Source organism: Hypanus sabinus, chromosome 4 (genome assembly GCF_030144855.1).
Source record: "Hypanus sabinus isolate sHypSab1 chromosome 4, sHypSab1.hap1, whole genome shotgun sequence".
Classification (NCBI taxonomy): domain Eukaryota; kingdom Metazoa; phylum Chordata; class Chondrichthyes; order Myliobatiformes; family Dasyatidae; genus Hypanus; species Hypanus sabinus.
This window is the reverse complement of record NC_082709.1, coordinates 18,248,648-18,275,666: the sequence shown is the minus strand read 5'-3', so window position 1 is coordinate 18,275,666 and position 27,019 is coordinate 18,248,648. Positions and strand designations below refer to the sequence as shown.

General features: G+C 41.7%; 1 protein-coding gene across 1 annotated transcript in view; it reads left to right on the top strand.

Moving 5' to 3' along the window:
- The window catches only part of gpd2 (glycerol-3-phosphate dehydrogenase 2 (mitochondrial)), a 130,292-nt gene that overhangs the window by 87,824 nt on the left and 15,449 nt on the right, over nucleotides 1–27,019 (top strand). The window contains exons 8-11 of the mRNA XM_059966526.1: nucleotides 7,482–7,626; nucleotides 7,967–8,160; nucleotides 24,151–24,285; nucleotides 25,293–25,471. Of these exons, the coding sequence (XP_059822509.1) occupies nucleotides 7,482–7,626; nucleotides 7,967–8,160; nucleotides 24,151–24,285; nucleotides 25,293–25,471 (653 nt within the window). The remainder of the gene's footprint in view (nucleotides 1–7,481; nucleotides 7,627–7,966; nucleotides 8,161–24,150; nucleotides 24,286–25,292; nucleotides 25,472–27,019) is intronic.

Genomic DNA, 27,019 nt, shown 5'->3' with positions numbered 1-27,019 from the left:
TGTGCCATCATTGAATGGCCCTGATCGCGCTACCTCAATCAGCTACAGCACTTCTTGGGAGACTCCAACTTCTTCCACTGTTTCATCTGAAACTACAACTAAATCTCTGTTCCTCCCACCTCCTTCACCAAGTCACCTACCTTACAGATACAGACCACGCTTTTGAGGAACTTGAGGTAATTCACCACCACTCCTATTCTCTGCCGTCCTCTCTCAGCAAGGATGGGATGGGAAGGCACATCCTTGTGCCTTCTTCTTTTGGAAGTTCAACTCCACACAGCACCATTATGGAGAAGTTTTGGGGAACTATTTTGTGTTAAATGGGCCTTGGGGGAGCGGAGACACTGGCTGATGAGGAACACTGAGCCTTTCCTGATCCAGACTGACCAGCAGAACCGCATATCCATAGAACAGCCTCACCGATTCAACCCACGTCAGCTCATTGGTCCCTCTTCTTCAAGCAGTTCAAATTCACCATCTCCTACCAACCCAGCTGAAATGGAGGTCGACCTTCAGCCTATCATTCCATCCTCCCAGATCTTCACCTCATTTGTCTAGTACCTCAAGAACCAGATCCACTAGGCCCCACAGAATGAGCCTGCGCCGGCTGTCAACTGCATGTACTGTACATGTCATTGGCTGTGCCCTCTGAGGCACAACTGTGGGCCCATTCCACACCTCTCAATGGCTGTCCAGGCCCTTGATGGGCGCAAGATTTTCTGCAATGCCAATTCTAGTGGCCCACCATGATCGCAGATGTACAAAATATCAGTTTGTCCCTATCTGCCCTCAATGTGCCCTGTCTAATTCCTCCACCTAGTGGCCATTTGGCTTCCTACAGCCTCAGCATGTCCCCCAATGCCCGTGGGTCCCACATTGCAATGGATTTCATCACAGGTTTGACACCTTCCAATGGGGCCACGGTGATCATGGCAATGGTGAGTGGGTTCTCCATGGCGACCAACTTCATTGCTATCCCCAAAGTTACAACAGCTGCTGAGATGGTGGATCTGGTTCTCCAATAGGCAGTTCACCTCCACAGCTTCCCTCAGGACATTGCATTGGACCAGGACTCTCAATTTGTCTCCCGCTGTGGGTGAGCCTTCTGTACCCTCATTTACACCTCAGTGAGTTTGCCCTCAAGCTATCATTCGCAAACCAACAGGCCGTAAGAAAGAGCAAATCAGTAAATGGAAAAGTTTCTGTGATGCTTCACCACTTCTACCCCTTCCATGTGGAAGAAGCATCGGGTCTGGGCTGAGATTTCCCTAATTTACATACCTTGTCTACTACGGGTATGGCTACCAGCTTCTGTTGTTCCCCACAGAGGAGCCAACAGTAGAGGTCCCGCCCACCATGGCCCTAGTGGGCCACTGTTGGAATGCTTGGAGGGCCACCCTTGCTGCCAACTGTGCTGACTCCTGGCAGACCAGTCGCCAGTGGTGCCCAGCCAGACTACTCTGGCCTGGGTACCTTGTCTGGCTGTCCATCCAAGATCTGCTCCAGTGCACCAACTTAGAACACAGAAAATAGAAATTTACAGCACATTACAGGCCTTTCAGCCCACGCTGTTGTGCTAACCATGTAATCTATTCTGGAGACTGCCTAGAATTTCCTAGCGCATAGCCCTCTATTTTTCTAAGCTCCACCCATCTAAGAGGCTCTCAAAAGACCCTATTGTATTCACTTCCACCACCACTGCCGGCAGTGCATTCCACATACCCACCACACTAGGAGTGAGAAACTTACTCCTGATATCCCCTCGGTACCTATTTCCAAGCACTTTAAAATTATGCCCCCTTGTGTTAGCCATTTCAGCCTGGGAAAAAGCCTCTAGCTAACCACATGATCTGTGCCTCTCATCATGTTATACACCTCTATCATCCTCTTTTGCTCCGAAGAGAAAAGGCCAAGTTCACTCAAACCATTCTCATAAGATGCACCCTCCAATCCAGGCAACATTCTTGTAAATCTCCTCTTCACTCTCTCTGGAGCATCCCACATCCTTCCTGTAGTGAGGTGACCTGAAATGAACGCAGTACTCCAAGTGGGGTTTGACCAAGGTCCTGTATAGCTGTAACATTACCTCACTGCTCTTGAACCCAATCCTACGGTTGATGAATGCCAACACATCATACACCTTCTTAACAACACTGTCAACCTGCACAGCAGCTTTGAGTGTCCTATCGAGATAGACCCCAAGATCTCTCAGATCCTCCACACTGCCAAGAGTCTTACCATTTATATTGTATTCTATTATCAAATTAGACCTACCAGAACGAACCACTTCACACTTATCTGGGTTGAAGTCCATCTGCCACTTCTCAGCCCAGTTCTGCACCCTATCAATGTCACGCTGTAACCTCTTGACAACCCTCCAGACTATCCACAAAACCCCCAACTTCTGTGTCATCAAATTTACTAAACCACCCTTCTACTTCTTCATTGAGGTCATTTATAAAAATCACAAAGAGGAGGGATCCCAGAACAGATCCCTGTGGATCACCACTGGTCACCGACCTCCATGCAGAATACAAACCATCTACAACCACCCTTTGTCTTCTGCGGGCAAGCCAATTCACAAAGCCATGTCTCCTTGGATCCCATGCCTCCCTACTTTCTGAATGAGCCTTGCATGGGGAACCTCGTCAAATGCCTTACTGAAAGCCATATACACTGCATCCACTGTTCTACCCTCATCAATGTGTTTTGCTACTTCCTCAAATAATTCCACTCAGGCCTGCCCTAGACAAAACCATGCTGACTATCCCTAATCAGATTATGTCTCTTCAAATGCTCATAAACCCTGCCTCTCAGGATCTTCTCCAACAACTTGCCAACCACTGAAGTCAGACTCACTAGTCTATAATTTCTTGGATTATCTCTACTCCCTTTCTTGAACAAGGGAACAACATTTGCAAACCTTCCAATCCTCTGGTACTTCTCCTGTCCCTATTGATGATGCAAAGATCATTGCAAGAGGCTCAGCAATCTCTTCCCTCACTTCCTACAGTAGCCTGGGGTATATTTCTGATCCCAGTGACTTAACTAACTTAAAGGTTTTCAAAAGCTGCAGCACATCCTCTTTCTTGATCTCTATATGCTGAATCATTTCAGTCCACTGTAAGTTATCCCCACAATTGCCAATGTCTGTTTCCCTGGTGAACACTGAAGCAAAGTATTCATTAAGTACCTCTGCTACCTCCTCTGACTGCTTGTATACGTTTCCACTATTGCACCTGATTGGTCCTATTCTCACATGGCTCATCCTCCTACTCTTCACAAACTTGTAGAATGCCTCGGGGTTTTCCTTATTTCATCTCATCAAGGCCTTCTCATGGCCCCTTGTGGCTCTCCTAAATCCATTCTTAAGCTCCTTCTAACAACCTTGTAATATTCTAGAGCAGTACCTAGTTTCTTGAAGATTTCGTAAGTTTTTCTTTTCTTCTTAACTATATTTTCTACCTCCTTTGTACACCATGGTTCTTTAACCCTGCCACTCTTTCCCTGCCTCAATAGAACATACCTATGCAGAACTCCATGCAAGTGTTCCCTGAACATTTGCCACGTTTTTGCTGTGTATTTCCCTGAGAACATCTGTTCCCAATTTATGCTCCCAAGTTCCTGCCTAAAAGCATCATATTTCCCCCATCCCAATTAAATGTTTTCCCAAATTGTCTGCTCCTATCCCTCTCCAGCGCTATGGTGAAGGAGATAGTGTTGTGGTCACTGCCTGCAAAATGCCCTCCCACCAAAAGATCTGACACTTGACCAGGTTCACTTCCCAATACCAAATCAAGTACAGCCTCTCCTCTAGTTGGCTTACCTACTTGCACTAAGGAGATGCCAATCAATGTTAAGAAAGTTAAGATCTCCCATCACAACAACCCTGTTATTGCACCATTCCAGAATCTGCCTTCCTATCTGCTCCTTGATGCCCTGTTACTATTGTGGACCTACAAAAACACCCAGTTTTACCCCCTTCCTGTTTCTGGCTTCCACCCACGCTGACTCAGTGGACAATCCCTCCATGGCTTCCTCCTTTTCTGCAGTCGTGACATTATCCCTAATTAGCAATGCCATGCCCCCACATCTTTTGCCTCCCTCTCTATTCTTTCTGAAATATCTAAAGCTTGGCACGTTCAGCAGCCATTCCTGGTCATGAGACATCCAAGTTTCTGTAATGGCCACAACGTCACAGTTCCCCATATTGATCCACGCTCTATAAGTTCATCTGCCTTCCTCATGACACTTCCACAACTACTCACTCTGGTTTGTTGGTCGCTTCAAGATCAATCTAGTTACTAAAGTCTCCAGCTGACACTGTCCCTCAGGATCACAGATACCTTCCACGTGTCCTACATTAGCCCCATTGCCCATGGACCACTCAACCCATCTAAGCCTGCACCTCCACAACTTAGAATAGTGGACAGTGGCGTAGTGTACATGGTTCACCAGTTGACGGAATCATGTCATCATGGACAGCACCTGGTTGACTGGGAAGGGGATGGCCGGGAGGAGAGGACTTTGGTGCTGTCTAGTTTCATCTTGGCTATCAATGAGTTCCAGCAGACACATTTGGATTGCCCTGGGCTGTTGAGTTCCAGTTGTTGGTTGGGGGGGGGGGGGGTGGGGAGGGGGAGTACTGTCAGGCCTACACAGGCAGGCGCCTCCTAGTCTTCACCCAGTTAACAGAAATCACCTGCCACTTATTTCCAACTCATCACCTGCGGCCTATTTAAACTCAGCTCTCATCCACAAACCTCGTTCACCCATCAAACTAGCCAGCCTCAACCTGTTGATTTTAGCCTCCTGTCACTTTGTTGCCTGTTGTGTTTAGTACCTGTTCTCTCTGGTGTTGTGTCCATTGTGGCTCATTGTTATCGCTCACCAGTAAAATTGACTCTGCTGCTCTGCTTTTGGGTTAAGTTTCCTCTACATTTCCTAACACAAAGTGCATAATATTTGAAAGAACTGCACTAATTTGGCCAAACGTAACCTCGCTATGTTTAAATACCTGGATTTCTTTGAAGTGTCTTACTGTACTGTAACTCAGGTGCTGAGGCCAGGCGACAACTTTCAGACACTTCCTGCCGGCCTCTCAAACAGGACCCCACTAGGTCATTGTCCTTATTAACTCTGGGGATGTCCCATCCATTGCCACCCAACCTCATAGTTCCTTTGCCCTGCATCTCTCATTTCTACCCCTTACCCAAGACCCACAAACCTGCCTGTCCAGGTAGACCCATTGTTTCTGCTGTTCCTGCCCCACTGAACTTACATCTGCATACCTCAACTCTGTTATTTCCCCCCGCCATCTTCAGTCCCATCCTACCTACATCAATAATACTTAACACACTCTGGATTTCGAGTTCCCAGGTATTCTTCGTCTCATTTTCACCATGGTGTCCAGTCCCTGTACACCTCCATCCCCAATCAGGAGGGCCTTAAAGCTCCCCATTTCTTTCTGGAGAAGACCCAACCTATTCTCCTACACCACCACTCTCCTCTCACTTGCTTCAACCAAGAGCTGTAGCCATGGGAACTCGCATGGTTCCCTGTTATGCCTGCCTTTTTGTCATCTATGTGATACAGTCTCTGTTCCCCACCCACACCGGTATCACTCCCCAAATTCTCCTACGCTACATCGATGAATACATTGGTGCTGCTTCCTACACCCATGCTATGCTTGTTAACTTTATCAACTTTGCCTCCAACTTCCACCCTGCCCTTAAATTCACTTGGTCCATTTCTGACACCTCCCTCCCCTTTCTCAATCTCTCTGTCTCTATCTCTGGAGACAGTTTATCTACTGATATTGTTTATAAACCCACTGATACCCACAGCTACCTGGACTGTACCTCTACCCACCTTGTCACTTGTAAAAATGCTCTCAATTTCCTCCTCTCGGGATGAGGCTTTTCATTCCAGAACTAATGAAATGTCCTCCTTCTTCAAAGGAAGGGGATTCCCTTCCTCCACCATCAACACTGCCCCGAACCACATCTCTTCCATTTCACGCACATCTGCCCTCACTCCATCCTCCCGCCACCCCACCAAGGATAGGGTTCCTCTTGTTCTCGTCACCACCCCACCAACCTCTTCATCCAGCACATAATTCTCCGTAATTTCCGCCATCTCCAGTGGGATCCCACCATCAAGTACATCTACCCACCTCGCAGCCCCCACTTTCCACTTATGCAGCGATCACTCCCTACGTGACTCCCTTGTCCATTTCTCCCTCCCGACTGATCTGCCTCCTATTACTTATCCTTGCGAGCGGTACAAGTGCTATACATGCCTTACGCCTCCTTCTTCACTACCATTCTTCCAGGGCCCAAACATTGCTTCGAGTGGAGGCGACATTTCAGCTGTGAGTCTGTTGGAATCATCTACTGTACCTGGTGCTCCTGGTGTGTATATCAGTGAGACCCGATGTAGATGGGGAATTTGCTTCACTGAACACCTACGTTCTGTCTGCCAGACAAAACAGGATCGCACTGTGGCTGCCCATTTCATTTCTACTTCCCATTCCTATTCTAACACATCAGTCCATGGCCTCCTCTACTGCCGAGATGAGGCCACACTTAAGCTGGAGGAGCAGCACCTTATGTTCCATCTGGGTAGCCTCCAACCTGATGGCATGAGCATCGATTTCTCAAACTTCTGCTAATTGTATCCCAACAACCCACCTTCATCATTATTACCCCATTCCTGTTTCCCTCTCTCACTTTACCTCCTACCACCTTGTACTTCTTCCTCCCTTCCCCCCCCCCCCCACCTTCTTGCTCTGACTCCTCATCTTTTTTTCTCCAGATCTGATGAAGGATCTTGCCCTGAAGCAACAACTGTTTATTCATTTCCATGGATGCTGCCTGGCCTGCTGCAGTGTGTGTGTGTATGTGTGTGTGTGTGTGTGTATGTGTGTGTGTGTGTGTGTGTGTTTACTGTACCTTGTAATGCTTTCCCATATAGATAGTATGTTAACTCACCTATGGTTATTGAATAAAACCCTTCGGCTCATGTTGACCATCGCTGCTTTCTGTGTCCCTTCCGTTCTGAGCAATGGAGCAACATATTCTACTTTTAATCTCATAGATCCACTCTGAATCTAGGCAGCACTGGCAAATTAGAACCAATGCATCGGCCTTCTCAGTAGCCACCTGCTTTGTGACACCAGGATGAAGTTATGATAGTCTCAAAGAACAGATGTGACTTCACCCCAGGAACCACCACAGGAATTGTAAAAGCCAGCTGCATGTAGAATTTTAATTATTGCTTTTAAATAATTAGCATAAAAATCTTCAAAACCTTTTGTAGTATTTATGTTACAACTTTAATTTTCTATGTTTTAAAGCGGATGTATATTTTACAGGAGCTATCATTTCAAGGTTGTTCTAAAATTATTTTGTACACTATTGTTCATTTATATGTTACCCTAGGACTATTGGATGCCTGATTAGTGTTGTTTTCTTTCTCAGGGGAATTGTTTCAAGTGAGGGCCAAATGTGTTATCAACGCTACTGGACCTTTCACAGATACGTTGCGTGAAATGGATGATAAAGGAGTCAAGAAGATTTGTCAGGGCAGTACTGGCGTACACGTTGTCTTGCCTGGCTACTATAGGTAATAAAATAAATTTTAACCCCATTTGAGAGTGGTATGTTGGCTTTCAGTGCAAGACACATTCTATATGAGTCACTTAATAAAAGATGATGCAAGTAAAACAGGCAACAAATCATAGATTCAAGTCATTTCCACCTGATACAGGTCGGCACACAGCTTTAGCTTGTTTTTTGTTTTATTTGTAAACTGAATATAGTCAGGTGTAATATCATCACAAAATAATAATAGTTGTTCTTTTAAAGATCATCCTGTATAAAATCCAAATGTTACTGCGTTTTAGTGAATTGTTGGCTTGACATTCGCCCTCTATTTAAAATAACTTGGCAACTTGGACTTGTAGCCCTGGAGCAATGGGACTGCTGGATCCAGCAACTAGTGATGGCAGAGTTATATTCTTCTTACCTTGGGAAGGAATGGTCATTGCCGGAACCACTGATACACCGACGGAGATCACAACTAAACCAATTCCACACGAGGAAGAGATTAACTTCATTCTCAGTGAAATACGCAATTATCTGAGTCCTGATGTCGAAGGTAATTATGTGAAGATTTCTTAATTCTAAAACCTCCAAAATTAACAACGAACATTAAATGAGTGTAAGGGTATCGCCTATCTTGTATAATCTGCTCAGTGATAGATCTGTTGATATCAATGACTGGGGGGAAGTATGGGGGGGGGGTAATACTCATCTAAGCACTGACTTCACTTTATTGTCACTAAACAATTGATACTGGAGCATACAATCATCACAGCGATATTTGATTCTGCGCTTTGCGCTCCCTCAAGTACAAATTGAAGTACATATAATAAAAATTTAAATTATAAATCATAATTATAAAATAGAAATGGGAAAGTAAGGTAGTGCAAATCAGGTCCAGATATTTGGAAGGTACGGCCCAGATCCGGGTCAGGATCCGTTCAGCAGTCTTATCACAGTTGGAAAAGAAGCTGTTCTCAAATCTAGCTGTATGAATCTTCAAGTTCCTGAATCTTCTTCAGGAGGGAAGAGGGACGAAAAGTGTGTTGGCTGGGTAGGTCATGCCCTTGATTATCCTGGCAGCACTGCTTCGACAGCGTGCGGTGTAAAGTGAGTCCAAGGATGGAAGATTGGTTTGTGTGATGTGCTGGGCTATGTTCACGATCTTCTGCAGCTTCTTCCAGTCTTGGACAGGACAACTTCCATACCAGGTTGTTATGCACCCTAGAAGAATGCTTTCTACGGTGCATCTATAGTGAGGGTTTTAGGGGACAGGCCAAATTTCTTCAGCTTTCTCAGGAAGTAAAGGCGCTGGTGGGCCTTCTTGACAGTGGACTCTGCTTGGTTAGACCAAGTCAGGTCATTTGTGATATTCACGCCGAGGAACTTAAAGCTTTTGTCCTGTTCCACCTGCGAACCACTGATGTAGATGGGGTTGTGCGGTCTGCAACTCCTTCTGAAGTCAACAACCAATTCCTTTGTCTTGCTGACGTTGAGGGATAGGTTATTGTCTTTGCACCATGCCACCAGGTTCTTAATTTCCTCTCTGTACTCAGACTCATCATTACCCAAGATACGGCCTACAATTGTGGCATCATCAGCAAACTTATATTTTGAGTTTGATGGAAAATTGGCTACACAATCATGGGTGTACAGTGAGTACAGCAGGGGGCAGAGTACACAGCCTTGAGGGGTACCAGTGCTCAGAGTGATTATAGAGGAGAGCTTGTCCCCTATTTTTACAGCCTGGGTCCTGTCTGTGAGGAAGTTGAAGATCCAGCTGCAGATCTGAGTGCTAAGACCCAGGTTCCGGAGCTTAGGAATCAATTTATTTGGAATGATGGTATTAAAGGCAGAGCTGTAGTCGATGAAAAGGAGCCTTACATATGCGTCTTTATTCTCCAGATGTTCTAAGGAGGAATGTAGTGCCAGAGAGATGGCACTTTATGAGTATATTCTAAAACTTCATTTTTAGTATTATATTTATGGATATAATTTCATCAATTTGTTGATGATTACCATTGTTCTCTAAATTAAGCTAGCTAGAACATCAATATAGAATCTCTAAACCACAGTAAATGATGTTGGCATAACCAAATTACCACATTGTCTTCGGGAGTCCCACTGAAACGTAGACAACAAAATGGAGAGGGAGACTGGAAAGCGTCGAACCTTTCCTGTTTCCTCTTCTCCCCTCAGGAACCACCAACTCCCACTCCAACCAACTCTGATCACTGTGAAGATCATTGGAGATACAGACCTCGAATCACCTTTTCAGAGAATCAAGGGAATGGTGTGATGGAGAACAATGGATATCTTTCACATCAAACAGGAGAACTTGGACAAAAGTGTAAAGTATAAGACTGACACCCCAGAAGGCAGATATTTTTAAAACTATGTTCTGAATGTGAATTATCAGCATTTGTTGCCTATATCTATCTAAACTGAGTAGATGGCTTGTGGGGGATGAATGAAAATATTATTTCACCTGAATCATGAGCACCAAGACATGTATACTGCCTTGAAGTGCTACCGGATGCTTCGTACTGTACCCTTCAATATATAATATATACGCATCTGTTAGTCTCGAGAGACCATGGATTTGCGCCTTGGAAAGTTTCCAGGGCGCAGGCCTGCCTGGGCAGGGTTGTACAGAAGACAAGCAGTTGCCCATGCTACAAGTCTCCCCTCTCCACACCACCGATGTTGTCCAAGGTGTCGAAGAGCAATGTGTGGTTAAGTGCCTTGCTCAAGGACACAACACGCTGCCTGAGCTGAGGCTCGAACTAGCAACCTTCAGATCACTAGACCAACACCTTAACCACTTGGCCACGCGCCAACACATTGCAATTATATGCACTTTATTTATGCGTAATTGATTTCTAGATTTAATTTTTACATTCCTGAGTTATTGTGTGTTGTCACAGATGGTTTTGGAGGCCAAGTCTTTATATATATTTAAGGCAGAGGTTGACCAGTCATGGCATGAAGGGATACAGGGAGAAAATGGGGAGATTGGGGCCAGAAGGGGAAACGGATCAGCCATGATGAAATGGTGGAGCAGTCACCTAGTCCAGGTGACTTGTGTACCCTTGGGTCTTTAAGCTTTTTCATCACCTTGTCCCTTGTAATAGTAACTGCACTCACTTCTCTTCCTTCACACCCTTCAACATCTGGCACACTGCTAGTGTCTTTTACAGTGAAGATGGATGAAAAATACTCATAGTTCATCTGTCATCTCCTTGTCCCACATTATTATTTCTCCAGCCTTATTTTCTAGTGGTCCTATATCTATTCTCATCTCTCTTTTATTTTTTACTATCCACTTTGATATTGTTTTCTAGCTCACTTTCATAGTTAATCTTTTCCCGCCTAATGATTCTTTTAGTTGCTGTCTGTAAGTTTTTAAAAGCTTCCCAATCCTTTATCTTCCAACTAATTTTTGCTTTGTTGTATGCCTTCTCTTTCGCTTTTACATTAGTTTTGACTTTCCTTGTCAGCCACATTTGAGTCATTTGAGTATTTCTTTGTTTTTTGAAATACACCTATCCTGCACCTTCCTTATTTTTCCCAGAAACTCACAGCCATTCCTGCTGTGTTGTCATTCCTGCCAGCATCTCCTTCCAATTTACTTTGGCTAACTCCTCTCTCACACCATAATAATTTCCTTTACTCCACTGAAGCACTGCTACGTCAAACTTTACCTTCTCCCTATTAAATTTCAAGTTGAAACTGATCATATTGCAATCACTACCTCCTAAGTGTTCCTTTATCTTTAGCTCCCTAATCGCCTCCAGTTCATCACATAACACCCAATCTAGTATAGCTAATAAAACCTAGTAGGCTCAGTGGCAAACTGCTCTACAACGCCATCTCATAGGCATTCAACAAACTTATTCTCTTGAGATCCATCATCAACCTGAGTTTCCCAATCAACCTGTATGTTTAAATCTTCCATGTCTAACATAACATTGTCCTTTTGACATGCCTTTTCTGTTTCCTGTTGTAATCTATGGTGCACATCCCAGCTACTGTTGGGAGGCCTGTATACAACTGGCATCAGGGTCTTTTTACCCTTGCAGGTTCTTAACTCAACCCAGAAGGATTCAACATCTTCCAATCCTATGTCACATTTTTTGTATTGATTTGATGCCATTCTTTACCAGTAGAGCCACGCCACCCCCCTTACCTACCCTCCTATCCTTCCAATGCAATGTGTATCCTTGGACTTTCAGCTCCCAACTACAACTGTACTTCAGCCATGATACAGTGACGGCCACATCACACCTGACAATCTGTAATCATGCAACGAGATCTTTCACCTTTTTTCTTATATGCCATGCATTGAGCCACAATGAAATGACCTAATTCTGCTCCTAAATCTTTTGGTCTTACGTGTGAGTTATGTGTACTAATATGCTTTACACCCTGGTCTGGAAAAACGTTGTCTCGTTTGACAGTATGCATGTATAACCATATAACATATAACCATATAACAATCACAGCATGGAAACAGGCCATCTTGGCCCTCCTAGTCCATGCCGAACCCTTAATCTCACCTAGTCCCACCTACCCGCACTCAGCCCATAACCCTCCACTCCTTTCCTGTCCATATACCTATCCAATTTTACCTTAAATGACACAACTGAACTGGCCTCTACTACTTCTACAGGAAGTAGTATCTTGTTAAATGACAATAAACTTGGCTTGACTTGATATTAGGTTGCTGGCATTGTTGGTGATGTTTGTGCTGCATTCAGCCTGAGGTCATATCGAGAACCCCATTGATATATAAACCCTTTGTTTCTCGAACATGCTCGTAAGAATGTGCAGTTCTGAAGTTTACTTTTGTACACCAACGGGGAGTGTAACTTTGACGCGAATCTAATAATAGAAGTGTATGCATTGTTTAAATCTGTTCTTACTGTCAATAGTGTTTAAATTTCAGTAATTAACAATATTTATAAATGGGCTCATATTATTTAAATAAACTGTGCCAGCCATATCAATCTGCTACAAACCATATTATCCTGTGTGCATTATGCCAGGCACATCCACTTCCAGAGATTTGGATTCATTCCAGCAATTTAATTATAGTGTGACAAGAACTATTTCTGGTAGCATGGTTTATAAGTGCAGTTCAGTACTCTCATAATATGATAAATGCCTCATTTTAGATAGATCGACCAGTGTGGTAACAACAGTAGTATTTGAAATGTAGTCTTAAGTTTTTTTTTCCTGCATCACTCTGCAGTGCTTATTCTGAAGAGAACATTAAAAGCATAAATCAGTGAGTTATAACTGCTTGTTGAATGATCTACTGTCTATTTTTTATTTGACTATTTCATATATAAGGTAGAATGATATGTATAGTTTTAATTAAAATTTTATCTGTAACATATCCAGTTAACGTTAATCTTCTCTTATGTACAAGCTAGAATTTGTTGCTCAATTTTACAGTTTAATGGGGCAAATGTGAAATTTGGGTTACTCCTTGACTTCAGATACAAACATCTAATCAGAAGATCAAACACAATATGTGACAAGAAGAAATGGAAAGTTAATGGAGCTCAAATCATTTGAGTGTTGGGTTATGTATCAGACGAGGGAAGTTTGCGGACTGGCCTAACCTAAGCTCAATAGACAGTGCTTGAGGTTTCAATCCTTTTCTGATCACAATTTTACCTCTGCTTGGAATTTGGTGGTTTAGGTACAAGAAAACTGAAATCCCTTTTCTGCCTGTTCTCTTTCCATTGGACAATGTTCCGTCTTGCCTTTCTTGAATCAAGCGTGCATGACCTGGTACGTAAACACATGGTACTCCATCTGACATAATTTTGCCCACTCACTCAGTCTGTGACTCTAATTTTCAGCTCTCCCAGTGGTTCTTCCAAAGCTTTTTATCTTTGTTGCATCTGCAAATGTGGATATACAATTCTGTACTCATGCAAATCATTGATATAAATGCTGAAAAGCTTGGGACTCAGTTCAAGTCCTTGGGGAATGCCACATTCAGCCAAATCAGAAAAAAAAACTTTTATTCTTTCTCCTGCCTCCAAAGCTGCCAACCCACATCACAGATTACTTGACGTATCATGTACTTTTGAATTCTACATTAAACTTTTACACAAATCTTAACCTCTGACTCTGTATTAACGTGTCTCTTCTCTCCCACCCGTCTCTTCATTATTGATCTTTCTCCAGTACAGTCCTCCTGCCACTTGTGTTTCTTTCCAGAGGTCAGCTATTCTTTTCATTTGGTCAGCTGTAGGGCATGTAAAACAATAGAGCTTTTATGAAGCTTTTATTATGCCAATAAGATTGCTATCTCCTCAGCCTAGTTGGGTTTTACCGCCAGCTATTCACACGTGCTCCCTTCCTTCCTCCCTGCATATATAAGACCTTTAATTTTTAAGATGGACTCCAATAATTTTACCACAACTAACGTTTGTTATTACATGCTCTCTGTTTGTAGGGTTGTTCGCCAAGCCTGGAAGTTAGCTTGTAAATGTTTCGACACCTGTGGAGATGACATCATCAGTGCGCAATTGCGTGTTATTTCTGTGATATTGGTTTGACTTGTTCTGACTGGTTGGCTGATAACCAGGGATACGGGCCAGTGGAGTTCATGCAGCTATTCGATTGGCTGGGACCAAGCGGAGACTGGCGGCCAGCACAACAGCCAACCAATCAGAACAACAAGTCGGACCAATATAAACGTGAGCACTCAGCAGAAACAGCACTCAGTTGCGCCCTGACGATGTCACTTTGACTGATGATGAAGCGTTTGTGACCTAGCCTCCGAGCTCAGTGAACAACCCTACAAACAAGCAGCCGACCTGAGCTACCAATCTTTTATATCAAACTTGCTCCGTATTTAAGGAATTGAGCTTCTTTTGCAACTTCTCAATCCAAGGATACGTTTCTGAATCTGAAAAAGAAGGGGGAAGGTGCCTGAGTAAAAAGGTGGGGGAGGGAAGGAGGCTAGCTGGAAGATGATAGGTGAAGCCAGAAGGGTGGGAAAGGTCAGGGTTGGAGAAGACAGAATCTGATAGGAGATGAGAGTGGACCATAAGAGAGAAGGAAGGAGGAGGGGACCTAGAGGGAAGAGCCAAGCAGGTAAGAAGATGTAAAAAGGCCAGAGTCAGAAATAGAGGGGGAGAGGGGAGGGGATTTTTTTTTCTTTTTGTGGTGCAGCGTCTATCTTATTTGATAAGGCTCTTGCTATCTCAAAAATATTATATAAATGGGGTTTGTTATGTTAGTGAAAATTCTAATCCTATCTTCCTGCTATCTCAGTGCACATATTGTTTCTTTTTACTTGACAGTACCTTAAATCTTGTATGCAACATAATTTATGATTCTTCAGTGTGCTCGGAAGCAGTAATGTTAAATGGACAAACACATCTGTAAAGGCAGTTTAGGCCTTTTCATTTTGACACTATAAAAGGACGCATAATTCATTCTATATTGGCGCCCGGTTTGTTGTTCTTTGAGCCTAATTCACATTAACAGAATTTTGCTGTTTTTAAACATTTCCCAGTAAAGTGAACATTAATTTTTTTAGCAGGGGTAATAAAGAGTCCAGGTGTCAAATAGTTCCAAATGATTTGTCGCTTGACCATTTTTGTGTTATATAAAACATCCCCTTGTATGAAGTATGCCTGCAATACAATTTCCATAAGACCATAAGTTATAGGAGCAGATTAGGCCATTTGGCCCATTGAGTCTTCTCTGCCATTTCATTACAGCTGATCCATTTTCCCTCTCAGCCCCAATCTCTTGCCTTCTCCCCGTTTCCCTTCATACCCTGACTGATCAAAATTCTATCAACCCGTACCTTAAATATACCCAATGACTTGGCCTCCACAGCCGCCTGTGGCAACGAATTCCACAGATTCACTACTCTCTGGTTAAGGGAATTCCTCCTCATTTCCATTCTGAAAGAATTAATTATTAAGTATATTGAGCTGTTATCAATTTCCAGAGGTAAGTTGTAGTATATTTTGCCACATAATCCCAAATATCAATCCTGTACAAATTTTAATCATTTTTAAAATGCAATATATTATCATGATTTTCCTTTAACTGAAATCAATAACTGAAAAAGCAGAGGCTGACAGATGTTCACAGATATAGTGTTTCAAGTATCTTCCACTTGTATCACTGTAAATTGTCATTAATAACTTGCGTAAACCTTGTTATGGCAAATGTGTCAATGTTGCCTAATATGTCATTCCATGTGGAATTAATCCTGTTATCGCATTACAAAGCATTGCTTACATCTGTCATACTGTATATCTTTTTAAAAGAAAGACTGATCATTTCATATCAAATTAACTTCCCCGTAATCTGATGTGTTGCATTATCCTGAAGAAACCATACTGGAAGTATGTTCATATATTGCTGCATTATCCCAGCCATTAAAATGTTAGTCATTGAATTATTAATGAAATGAATATAAATGTGCATTCCCTTCTAATATATGTCTGTTTTCTAGCCATTTCCTAACTTAGTAAATGTCTCTTTTACATGACTTCTTGAATCAGCATTGTAGTTGTTAACATAGAATCAGTTTCCACTTTCCGTTTATAATGTACTTCTGTCAGGTTACTGTTTAGATCCTATTGCTTTTCTAGAAATCACAAATCATTAGAAGCATGGTTCTTTTCTGATAACTCTGTAAACAAGCATTTCGAAATAGACACCATATACAAACCCCTAAGAGCCAAAGAAATCTGAGCCAATAGAACTGAGAGGTCAAGAGAAGGGGCAGCCAATCAGGACTGAGGCAATGTAAGTGCAAGCACTCCCAGAGAGAAATGCTAACAACTGCACACTGTGGATGTCACCTCGACTGGTGATGAAACGTCTGCAAGCTAATTGCCAAGCTCGTGAACACCCCAACATCAAATCCCAAATCTGTAGTTCACAAGGGCTTGTTAACCTTATGCTTCTGAATTTCAAAAGATTAACTCCTTTGTTTTTCTAAAAAGTTGAACTTCACGTCCCTTTTATTTGTTTTTCTGGTAACTCCATATTACTTTTGATTTGATTTTATTTAGACATATTGCAGAGTAACAAGCCCTCCCAATCCAGCAAGTCCACACTGCCCAACTACACCCGTATGCCCAATTGACCAACTGACCTACTCCTTGTGTGAATGTAGGAGGGAACTGGAGCAGACGGCGGCAGTTCATGCCATTGCAGGGAAAATGTACAGTCTCCTTACAGACAAGTGGCAGAATTGAACCCGGGATGCTGATGCTGCAATAGCGATTATCTCGTTTTTCTCGACTGAATTCCCATCTCTAATCATCCTTTCATCTGAACCACTTTTGTTAGAACCTTACACCTAAGTCCATTTCTGCTTGACTTCTGTACCGGCCACCATGCAGAGATTCACTAGTTCAAGTAATCAGTATTTTGTCTGTTTTGTGTCTCACTATTTTACATTTTCTTGCCTTTATACTTTATATGCTTGAGCCAAAGTTAAGAAACACCTTAATTCACTGCTATTTCTGATAGTCAGCTGGGTTACCTATCTTTCTCTATCTCAATATATGAATAATTTCTCCTGCATTGCAATGGGTGGGATCCTCATTTCTGCCTGAAGGAGTCATTCTAATTCAGCATTTTAATATCCTCAGTAGCATTCTGACCAGTGCAAGGGACAATTTCAAACAAATGCTGGCTATGTGTAGCAACCAGTCCCCATCAACTCTTGGCTTCATCATCTTAATTTTATCCTTTTGCTTTTGAAACACTTAACTCAATCCTACATAAATCAGAAATAAAATACTGTAGATGCCAGAAATCTGACATGAGAGAAAACAGGAAATGGTCTGGAGACCAGGCCGTACCTGTGGAATGAATTTGAATTTATTTAAATCTTACATCCATCCCACAATGCAAGGGAACAAAAATCTTTGTGCTGTGACTCCATTACAACGTACAGACGTGTGAATTTAAAAGTCTAATGGCTTGTAGTATGAAGCTATCCTGTAGTCTGTTGGTCCTGGCTTTAATGCTGCGGTACCGTTTGCCAGACGGAGGCAGCTGAAGCACTTCATAGTTGGGGTGACTGGTGTCCTGGATGATCTTCCAGGTCTTCTTTCTGAACCTGCTGCTATAAATGTCCTCAATAGAGGGAAGTTCACGTCCACAGATGCGGTGTGCTGTCCGTACCACTCTCTGCAGTGCCCAGTGATCAAGGTCGATGCAGTTCCCCTTCTGGGCTTTGATACAGCCAGTCAGGATGCTCTCAATGGTGCCCCCCGTAGAAGGTCTTGAGGATTTGGGGACTCATGCCAAACTCCTTCAGTCGCCCCTTTTGCCACACAACAGCCACTGTGACAGAAAAAACAGAAATGTCGATATTTAAGATCCTAGTCCTTGAAGTGAATGGGTACAATTAGATATACCCATCCCTAGTACAATAAGGTAGACTCTTGACCTCAGAATTAATCTCATTATAATCTTGCACCTTATTGCCTACTTGCACTGCATTTTCTGTGTAACTGCAACACTTTATTCTGCATTCTGTTAATGTTTCATCTTGTACTGTCTCAGTGTACTGCAGATTGATATGACAGTATGCAAGACAAGCTGTTCACTGTAACTCAGTCACAATAAAGTGCCATTAGAACCATTCTGATGATCTGCAGAATATGGACAGTTTCTCAATGCTGCACAGCCTCTACCACCCACAACTTGTTTGACAATAATCAGTATTATCAATTTATCGAATTGATGTCTCTTTCTATTGGCTCCCCCATGCACCTCTCAGCTCTAGCTTTTCAATCATTGGTTCTCCTCCTATCCCACACTTGGTGCCCTTCCAACTTGGATCCATTGTGGAAGGCCGTTTTGCCTCTGTATCCCATTGCAGGCTTTCAGCTATCTGACCCCCACATTCCTCAGCCACCTCATGTTCTGGAGCTTCATTGTTGCTGGGCCTTTCTTTTTTTAATGTTTCTTTATCCATTTAACTTTACTTATTAAGAGCCCATTTAAATGTTTCTTAAACACAGTGAATATATTTAACTCCAGCACCTCCTCAGTGTGTTCCAGATATCGACCACTTCCTGTTCTTATAATAATAACAATTTCCCCCTCAAATACCCCCAGCCTTTAATTATATTAAGAGCAAGAGAGCATTTAGGGAAACGGTGACTTCACTCAAGGACAACTGAGAGAGTTGACGCCTAGAGTCAGGGCAACTGGGAGAGGTACTAAATGTAAACATGAAACATTCTGCAGATGCTGTAAATTCAAAACAACACACACAGTGCTGGAGGAACTCACCAGGTCAGGCAGCATCTATGAAAATGAAGAAACAATTGATGTTTCGAGCCAGACCCTTTCTTAAGGACTGAAAAGGAAGGGGGAAGATGCCAGAATAATAAGGTGGGTGTGGTGGGGGTGGGGGAGGAGAAGGAGGATAGTTAGCAGGTGATAGGTTAAAAGGTACTAACTGATTACTTGCATCAGTATTTACCAAGGAGAAGTCTGTGTTAATATCCAAAGGGATGCAATGATAAGAAGGAGCTGTTGAGTGTATTTAAAAAGTATTAAGGTTGATAAGTCCACATGGCCTTATGGAGTCTACCACAGGATACTGGGGGAAGCAAGAGGAGGAGATTGCTGTGGTCTTTGAGGAGATCTCTGAATCTTTTTTAGCTACGGGTAAAGTCCCAGAAGACTGGAGGAATACCCACTGTTGATGATTTGTTTAAGAAGGAATAATCCATACCTGAGGTATGAGAATTACTGGAGAAGTTTCTAAGGGGCAGGATTTACTTCCATCCAGAATAGAATGAATTTATTAGACATAGTCATCATTCTTGGCAGGTCCTGTCTCACAAATTTAATTCAGCTTGATTAAACAAAGATGATTGAAGGTAGGGCAGTTGATGTTGTCTTCACAGACATAAAGCACTACAGCAGAGTACAGGCCCTTTGGAAATGATGTTGTGCTGACCTTTTAACCTACTCCAAGATCAGTTTGACCCTTCTCGCTATATTTCTATCAAGGCATTTGATATGGTCCCTCTTGGTAGGCTCTTAGGTCACATGGGACTTAATAAGGAGGAATCGGCAAGTTGAATATGAAATTGGTTTGATCGTGGAAATCTGGTGTTAGTGGCTGAGGGGTGTTTTTCTGACTGGAGATCTGTGACCAGCGGTGTTCCATTAAGAGCAGTGCTGTCCATATCTGGCTGAATGTGGCAACGTGAGTGCTTAAGGTGGTAAAGAAGGTATTTGGCAAACTCACCTTCATTGGTCAGGGTGTTGAGTATAAAGATTGTGAAGTTGTGTTGTACTTGCATAAAACTTTTGTCCAGTTATATTTGGAGTTTTGGAAGCTTTGGGAGGGGTGTAGAAGTGGTTCACGAGAATGTTGCATGAATTGAAGTGTGCTAGTTATAAGGAGAGTTTGGACAAACATACTTTTTTTTTCTAGAGAGCTGGAAGCTGAGAGAAGCGGATACAATAGCAATGTTTAAGAAACATTTAGGCAAACCCATGAACAGGCAGGAGAGCTGGCATCATGTTTAGTACAGATTCAATAGGCCAAAGGGTCTGTCCTGTACGAAACTACTTCATTATTATATGATGACAAGTGTGCTGTGTGCTGCCTTCATCACCTGATTTACCTGTCCTGACACCTTCAATGAACAATGGACTTACACTCAAAGGTCCCTCTGTTGACCAGCACCCTATCATGTGTCCTACCTCTAAGTTACTTCCTGGACTGCATCACCTTGCACTTGTTCAGATGAAATAGCATCTGCCAATGTTCTGCCCAACTTTACTCCTGACCTCCACCCTTCTGGAGCCTTGGACAAGTACCCCTGCTGTTCAAAACTCCATTACTTTTAATGGTCACGAACAAACTTGTTAATCGTGCCTCCTGTGTTCATGTCAAATGTTAATATAAATCACAAGCAGAAAGGGTCCCAGACCCTGTGGCACATCACTCATCACAGACTTCCAGTCATCACCCTCTGCTTCCTATCGCCATGCCAATTTTTTTCAAGTCTTTCATTGTTTTACCCATTCATGTGGGCTTGAGCAGATGTTGAATTTTTTTTGACGTGTATTTAAAAGTTAGGCTGTTAGAACACAATTGGAAGTCCAATATTTTAGATGCATTATGCTTACTTAGGGGTTATGGCAAGTTTTGTTGATCCTGGAATGGAAGAATGGTTCATATTTATTGGTGTTTAGTGTGTTTCAGGGAATTAATTCATTTTAGTAGAAAGGGGATTTGAATGTCTATAAATCAGTATTGTTTAAAACCTCGTTTATTTTTTAAAATATAAAACTGTACATTTTACTGTAACTATATGGAAATATCACCTAATTTAATCATTTAATCCAATTGACTGACTGCTGTCAGCTCATGGCAGGTTTTAAAATTTGATTTGGATTTCCGTAGCTTATTAAAATAGACAAATATATTATGATGTGTGGTAATTTTTTTCAGCCGATGAACAGTTTTGCATAATCATTTATATTTTCTATATTCCATTAACAATATTGTTACAGAATTATTGCAAGCTAATTTATTTTGTGTTTGTTCTGTTTTTGAATCTGCATTTTCATTTCAGACTCTTATTGAACAGGCTTTGCAGCACAATTATGTCTCAAAGATGAGCACTTTCTGAAATTCTATTACCGGCTATTCTATTAAAATCTGGAGCTCTGGTTAATTTGCTCAACATTCTAAATGTTTAAATTTTGATGACATAATAAAATATGCTGTGGAATTTTTCATCTTTTGTATTAACGGATATCCATAGCAATTGTAATACTTAATCCTTCATCTTTATTTTGACATCTCACTGTGGTTTTATTCAGATTTTTGTCTCCTTTTTTTCTGTTCATTTTAATTTCTATGTCCCATATTTCCTTCCAGAATTTATTTGCATGTTTGCTTGTTCCTAGTAGAAATGGAATGTAAAAATTAATATTTAGTTCTCTCATTTTTTATAGCCAACTTTAAAATCCTTTTCTTCTGTTCACTAATACTACTAGTAAAAATATTTTATTTATACTTACTAACAAAATGAATACATTCCTGTAGATAAATAATAAGATTAATTGGGTTTTACTTTCAAAGCAAATGTTTGCATAAAAGATTGGAAATTGTAATATTGCTGATATTTTTGCAATTATTATTAAATACTGATTAAAGTAGCTCAAAATCCATAATTCATAGCACAGAATGAGGCAATTCAGTCCATCAAGTTCATTCTGTCTCCCGGCAGTGCAGGTCCATCAGTCCCATATTCTTGTACCTTATTCTCTCTCATGAAAATAATTCTAGGATTGAACAGATTGTCATAAGAAGAGCTTGTGATGGCTCTGGGCCTGTTTTCACTAGAATTCAGAAGAACGAGGGGTGTTCTAATTGAAACCTATCGAATGTAGAAAGTCCACAGTAGATTGGATGTGGAGAAGATGTTTCCTATGGTGGGAGAGTCTAGGATCCACAAGTTTCACCTTGCTTCTGGCGCCAACATAGTATGCTCTTTCTTGTGTTTCTAACCCGACCCTGTATGTCTTTGGGATGTGAGAGGAAACTGGAACACCCTATAGAAACCGATATGCTCTCGTGGCGACCTCACAAACTCTTTACAGACAGTGCTGGGAATTGAACTCTAATCACTGATTGCTGGCGCTGTACACATTGTAGAATTCTTGGAGATTTGCAGCTCACAAGGGGATGACAGAAGGGCACGAATAGTGCCACAAAGAGATTTAAAAAACAGACAGACAGGAATTTTTAATACTGAGATTTCACTGGGTGAGGAACCAGCACCGAGCACGAGCGGTGGGTGAGCAGAGTTGGTGTGGAGGCCAGCACATAGGCTGCGGGATTTTGGATGAACTTGTGTTAATGTTGGGTGAGTTAGATGGACAAGAGGACATTGGAATAATTGAAAATGGTTTAAAACAAATAGTTTTGGTAAAAAGTGAGTTGATGGGGAGGGGATGTAGAGAGGGTCACAGTGTTTCAGTTGAACTTGCATAGCCAGTTTGAAATTTGAACACAGTTGGTGATGGGGATGGAAGAAATTTTGACAGTTTGCGCCAAATGCACAATCTAATAACAGCTGTGAATTGTGCCTGCATCCAAAATTAATTTCCATCGATTTCTGTGGAAGTGAATTTTGGAAGCTGTTATCAACTCAGACACTACGATAGTTACTACCAGTGCCCAGAACAGACTTCTGTCACATAATGACTTTGGTTTTCCAGTGTTTCATTTATTTCGCCAATTTCATTTAATTCAGTTTCACAACTTTTGAACTCTTATGATCCAGTATAATAACAACTAACTCAGTTGGTTACAGAATTTATACCCGTACTGCACTCTGGCTGATCTTTACAGTATTTCACTGTTGTTTCTTAAAATTACATTGGACATGCATAATGGTTATTACCTTCACATTAAGGGCAGTGAGGACAGATGAATTTATGTATAGGTGCCTTATCAGTAGACATTAGTGCTTCCTTTTTGCCTCCTGACAAAAATAGTCTATGGATTGTATCACACCTAAATTTATTTCTTATTCTGCTCATCCAAAATAGACTATGGGTTTACATTGGGAAATGAGAGGCTGGTGAACTATAGGCATTGGTTGACAATGTGGTGACATGAACTAAGTCGCCAGAGAGACACTGAAGCTAGTGGACATGAAAGTGTTTTATTCAGCATAAACAAGCAACAGGCATCATATTAAGACACTCTTGTAAGAAAAAACTTGCTCAACACACTATTACATGACATTTTTACATGCTAAATATCAATGATAACAGCAGCATAATTCTATAATTACAATGCATCTACAATGCTTCCTTTGAATTACATACAGTTTTCACACACCTCCTCCTTCGCACCCACACTCCAGACACCCAAAATGAATGTTAATTTCCACTGGCTGTAGGCCACATTCATGCATCTGAGTTTAATTGTTCTGAGCTGCATTTTAAAATTAAATCTGCAGTTCACATTCAAACCTGAAGATCGGTTGCTGGTGAATTTAATATTTGCTATATGTTTTAACTCCTGAATACGCCCTAACAACAATACTCAGAGAAGATTGTGGAAAGTGTCAAAAGTTGAACTTAAATCCATAGCAGGTAAAGTTTGGGGGGTGGGGGGGAGAATGTGTTCTGACCTTACTGGATGCACTAAAAATAGCAGATATTCTTATTGGATACATAGAGGATATGGAGACAAGGATGGCAGAAGACTCAAGATGTCCCAATTCCAGTACCACATTCACAATAGCTCCAAATCATTTCTGATACATTAAATATCTGTACCATCTAGTTAGCAGCATGACCCTAACCTGCATTAGATATATTTTGATTTCAAAGTCAAGCTGTTTAGAAACACTGTACTTAATATTCTAAACCATGATAGTCAAGTGTAAGCTGCTTCAGTCTGCATTCTTTGAATATATTAATAGCTGACAATATGGAGATTTTTAAAAGTAACCTTTGGCCGTGGATCTTTTGCTTTGCATAGTAAGAAGAGGAGATGTGCTCGCAGCTTGGAGTGGCATTCGACCACTGGTGTCTGATCCCAACTCAAAGGACACTCAGTCAATCTCTCGCAATCATGTTGTGACAGTGACTGACAGCAAGCTGGTGACTATTGCAGGTAGTATCATTTGAAGTCTGTGAATATCAATCGTTTGAACAAATTTTCAGAATTAACATTATTGAACCGCATTGTTAAATAATTTATAGCTGATTATCCTTAATTCATTTTAGTTTATTCTGTTTATTGCACAAAGACCTTATGCTTTTTTCTTTTTTGATTTGAGTACGTCTTAGACAAAAGCAATGATCTTGATAAAGGTAAAATGCTTTGTGTATGAATTTAGGGTTTCTAGAGTTATTTTGGTCTGTGAATATATTTATATTGTAATGTACAGTTCTTAAAGAAAAAGAAAAGATAATATTCAGAAGTTGGAGTGGAGTAGAGGAACTTGAAGATGTTCATTCATTAGTTGAATCAGATTTTGTGGATGAATGAGAAAAAATGAGAAGAAACAAAAGGGTGGAATAAACAGGTTATTGCAGTGGAAAACGTAATCCTAATGTGTGTTATGGCCTGTAACGCCGCTGGCGTTTAGGCCAGCAATGAAGATGCTTCATCTCTGGTGGTGTTCAGGGCTTCTTTCATCATGTCAGTAGCTTCCTCTTAATTTTCATTAGTGTCAGTCATGCAAGTCCCGGGTGACTCAGGAAAGCATACCTTCGCATCAGATGTATAAGGATTCTTCATTGCTGTTTCGTTTGACTAGTCAGGATTGTTGGCCCTGAGTTGAATCCCTGAACCTGGGGTACTATGGACCACTCTTAGTCTAGCCTCTACCTTTTCACCAGTTTGGCGTGGGTGACCCTACCAAGAGCCAAAGCATAAAGTCCTGACTGTAGGCAACATAGCTCTCCAAGTTAATGAGGCATGCAAACCCTCAAAGCATGACAGGATTGTGGTCCTCTTGGAAGAAGGTTCCTAATACCTTCCAAGTTGTAGCATCTGAGGGAATTTAAGATAAAGGGAATGCACCCTGATAGGATAGATGCAGAGTGAGAGAAGTACTGTATCAAAGCATATGTTTTATGAACCTGGAGTTCACACCTGGTTCATGTATTTTGTAGGTGGTAAATGGACCACTTACCGTATAATGGCAGAGGATGCAATAAATGCTGCTGTCAAATCTTGTAACCTGAACACAACAGAACCATGCAAGACGGTTGGACTGCTACTAGAAGGAGCCCATGACTGGTCTCCCACTCTTCACATCAGATTGGTGCAATACTATGGTCTGGGTGCCGAGGTAAGCAGTTTCTGTTCTTCCTCCCCAACCCCCCCATATACCATCCTTCTCTGTTTTCTGTTGTTGAGCCAATGTTTCTTTTGTCGACCCTGCCGCTTCTTATTTCAGGGCTTTAGTTTTGCTTATTAGACTTCTAAGGTGAAATATTGGCTTCACCGCCTCCCTAAACTTTTAGCATTCTTGTAAAATTTAAGTAAATTCAAAGTTCAAAGTAAATTTCATTATCAGAGTACACATATGCAACACTGAGGTTCATCCTGTGGGCATACTCAGCAAATCTATAGAATAGTAACTATAGCAGTTTCAATGAAAGACCAACTAGAGTGCAGAAGGGAACAGGCTGTGCAAATGCAGAAGTAGATAAATAGCAATAAATAAGGAAAACCTGAAGTGGCTGGGCTGAGTTGTTCTCTGATCTTAGCAATTCAGTCACAAATGTTTCATCACCATACGAGGAAACAGTCACAGTGTGTAATTTACAGCACACTAATGGTACCTCCTCATATGCTGATGAAACATTTGCCAAGATCGGGGAACACTTCAACCCAACCATTAAATACCCAAGTTACACATTTTCCGAGTTATTTCCAGAACGTGAAATAACAAGATAAAGAGTCCTTAAAGTGAGATCATTGGTTGTGGGAACATCTCAATGGATGGGCAAGTGAGTGTGGTTAACACCTTTTGTTCAGGAGCCTGATGATTGTGGGGTAGAAGCTGTTCCTGAACCTGGCGGTACGAATCCTGAGCCTCTTGTATTTTCTTCTGGGTGGCAGCAATGAGAAAAGAGATTGGACTGGGTGGCGGGGATCTCTGATGATGGATGTTGCTTTCCTATGGCAGTGTTTCATGTAGATGTGCTCAATGGTTGGAAGGGCTTTACCCATGATATACTGGGCCAACTCCGCTACCTGTTGTAGGATTTTCCATTTAGTTGCTTCAGAGTTCCCTGAGATTACTGAACTATTTACCTTTTACCACAATAAGTTTTCATTTCCTGAAAGGACGTGGCTGACGAGAATTTGTACCCAACTCCTGTGGCTGAGGTGGCTCCCATCATGTTTGTGCTGAGGCAACAAGTCTTGTTGTTTTAGACAAAACTTGCAGTACTGCATTCAAAAAAGTCTCTAGACCCTCCAAACTGTGCCTTAGATTTTCAAATTCATTCTTTTTTTGCTACTTCATTTGTAATCCTCACTTTTTGTCAAGATCAAGACTGATTTGCACAGTTTCTTGTTCAAACATTATTTTTCTTGGGTTCTCAAAACAACTCATTAACTTTGGCTGAATGAAAAAGTTTGATTTCATAGAACAATTCTCAATAAGGACAATAACATTCAAATAACTCTTTAAAAAATAGCTACCAGGCCTAGACCTGAGGGGTAGTTTCAAAATCTTTTAAAACCAGTGTGGCTAGTTCTTGTTATAGACTCCGTCTCATGAGGTTTCCCAGGAAATTTGTGTCCCTGCGCCAACTCTGCACAAAAGCAGAGTAGGATTGTCAAAGCAGCTCGCCACCTCATCTTCTGCACTGCCCCTGAGCCCCAG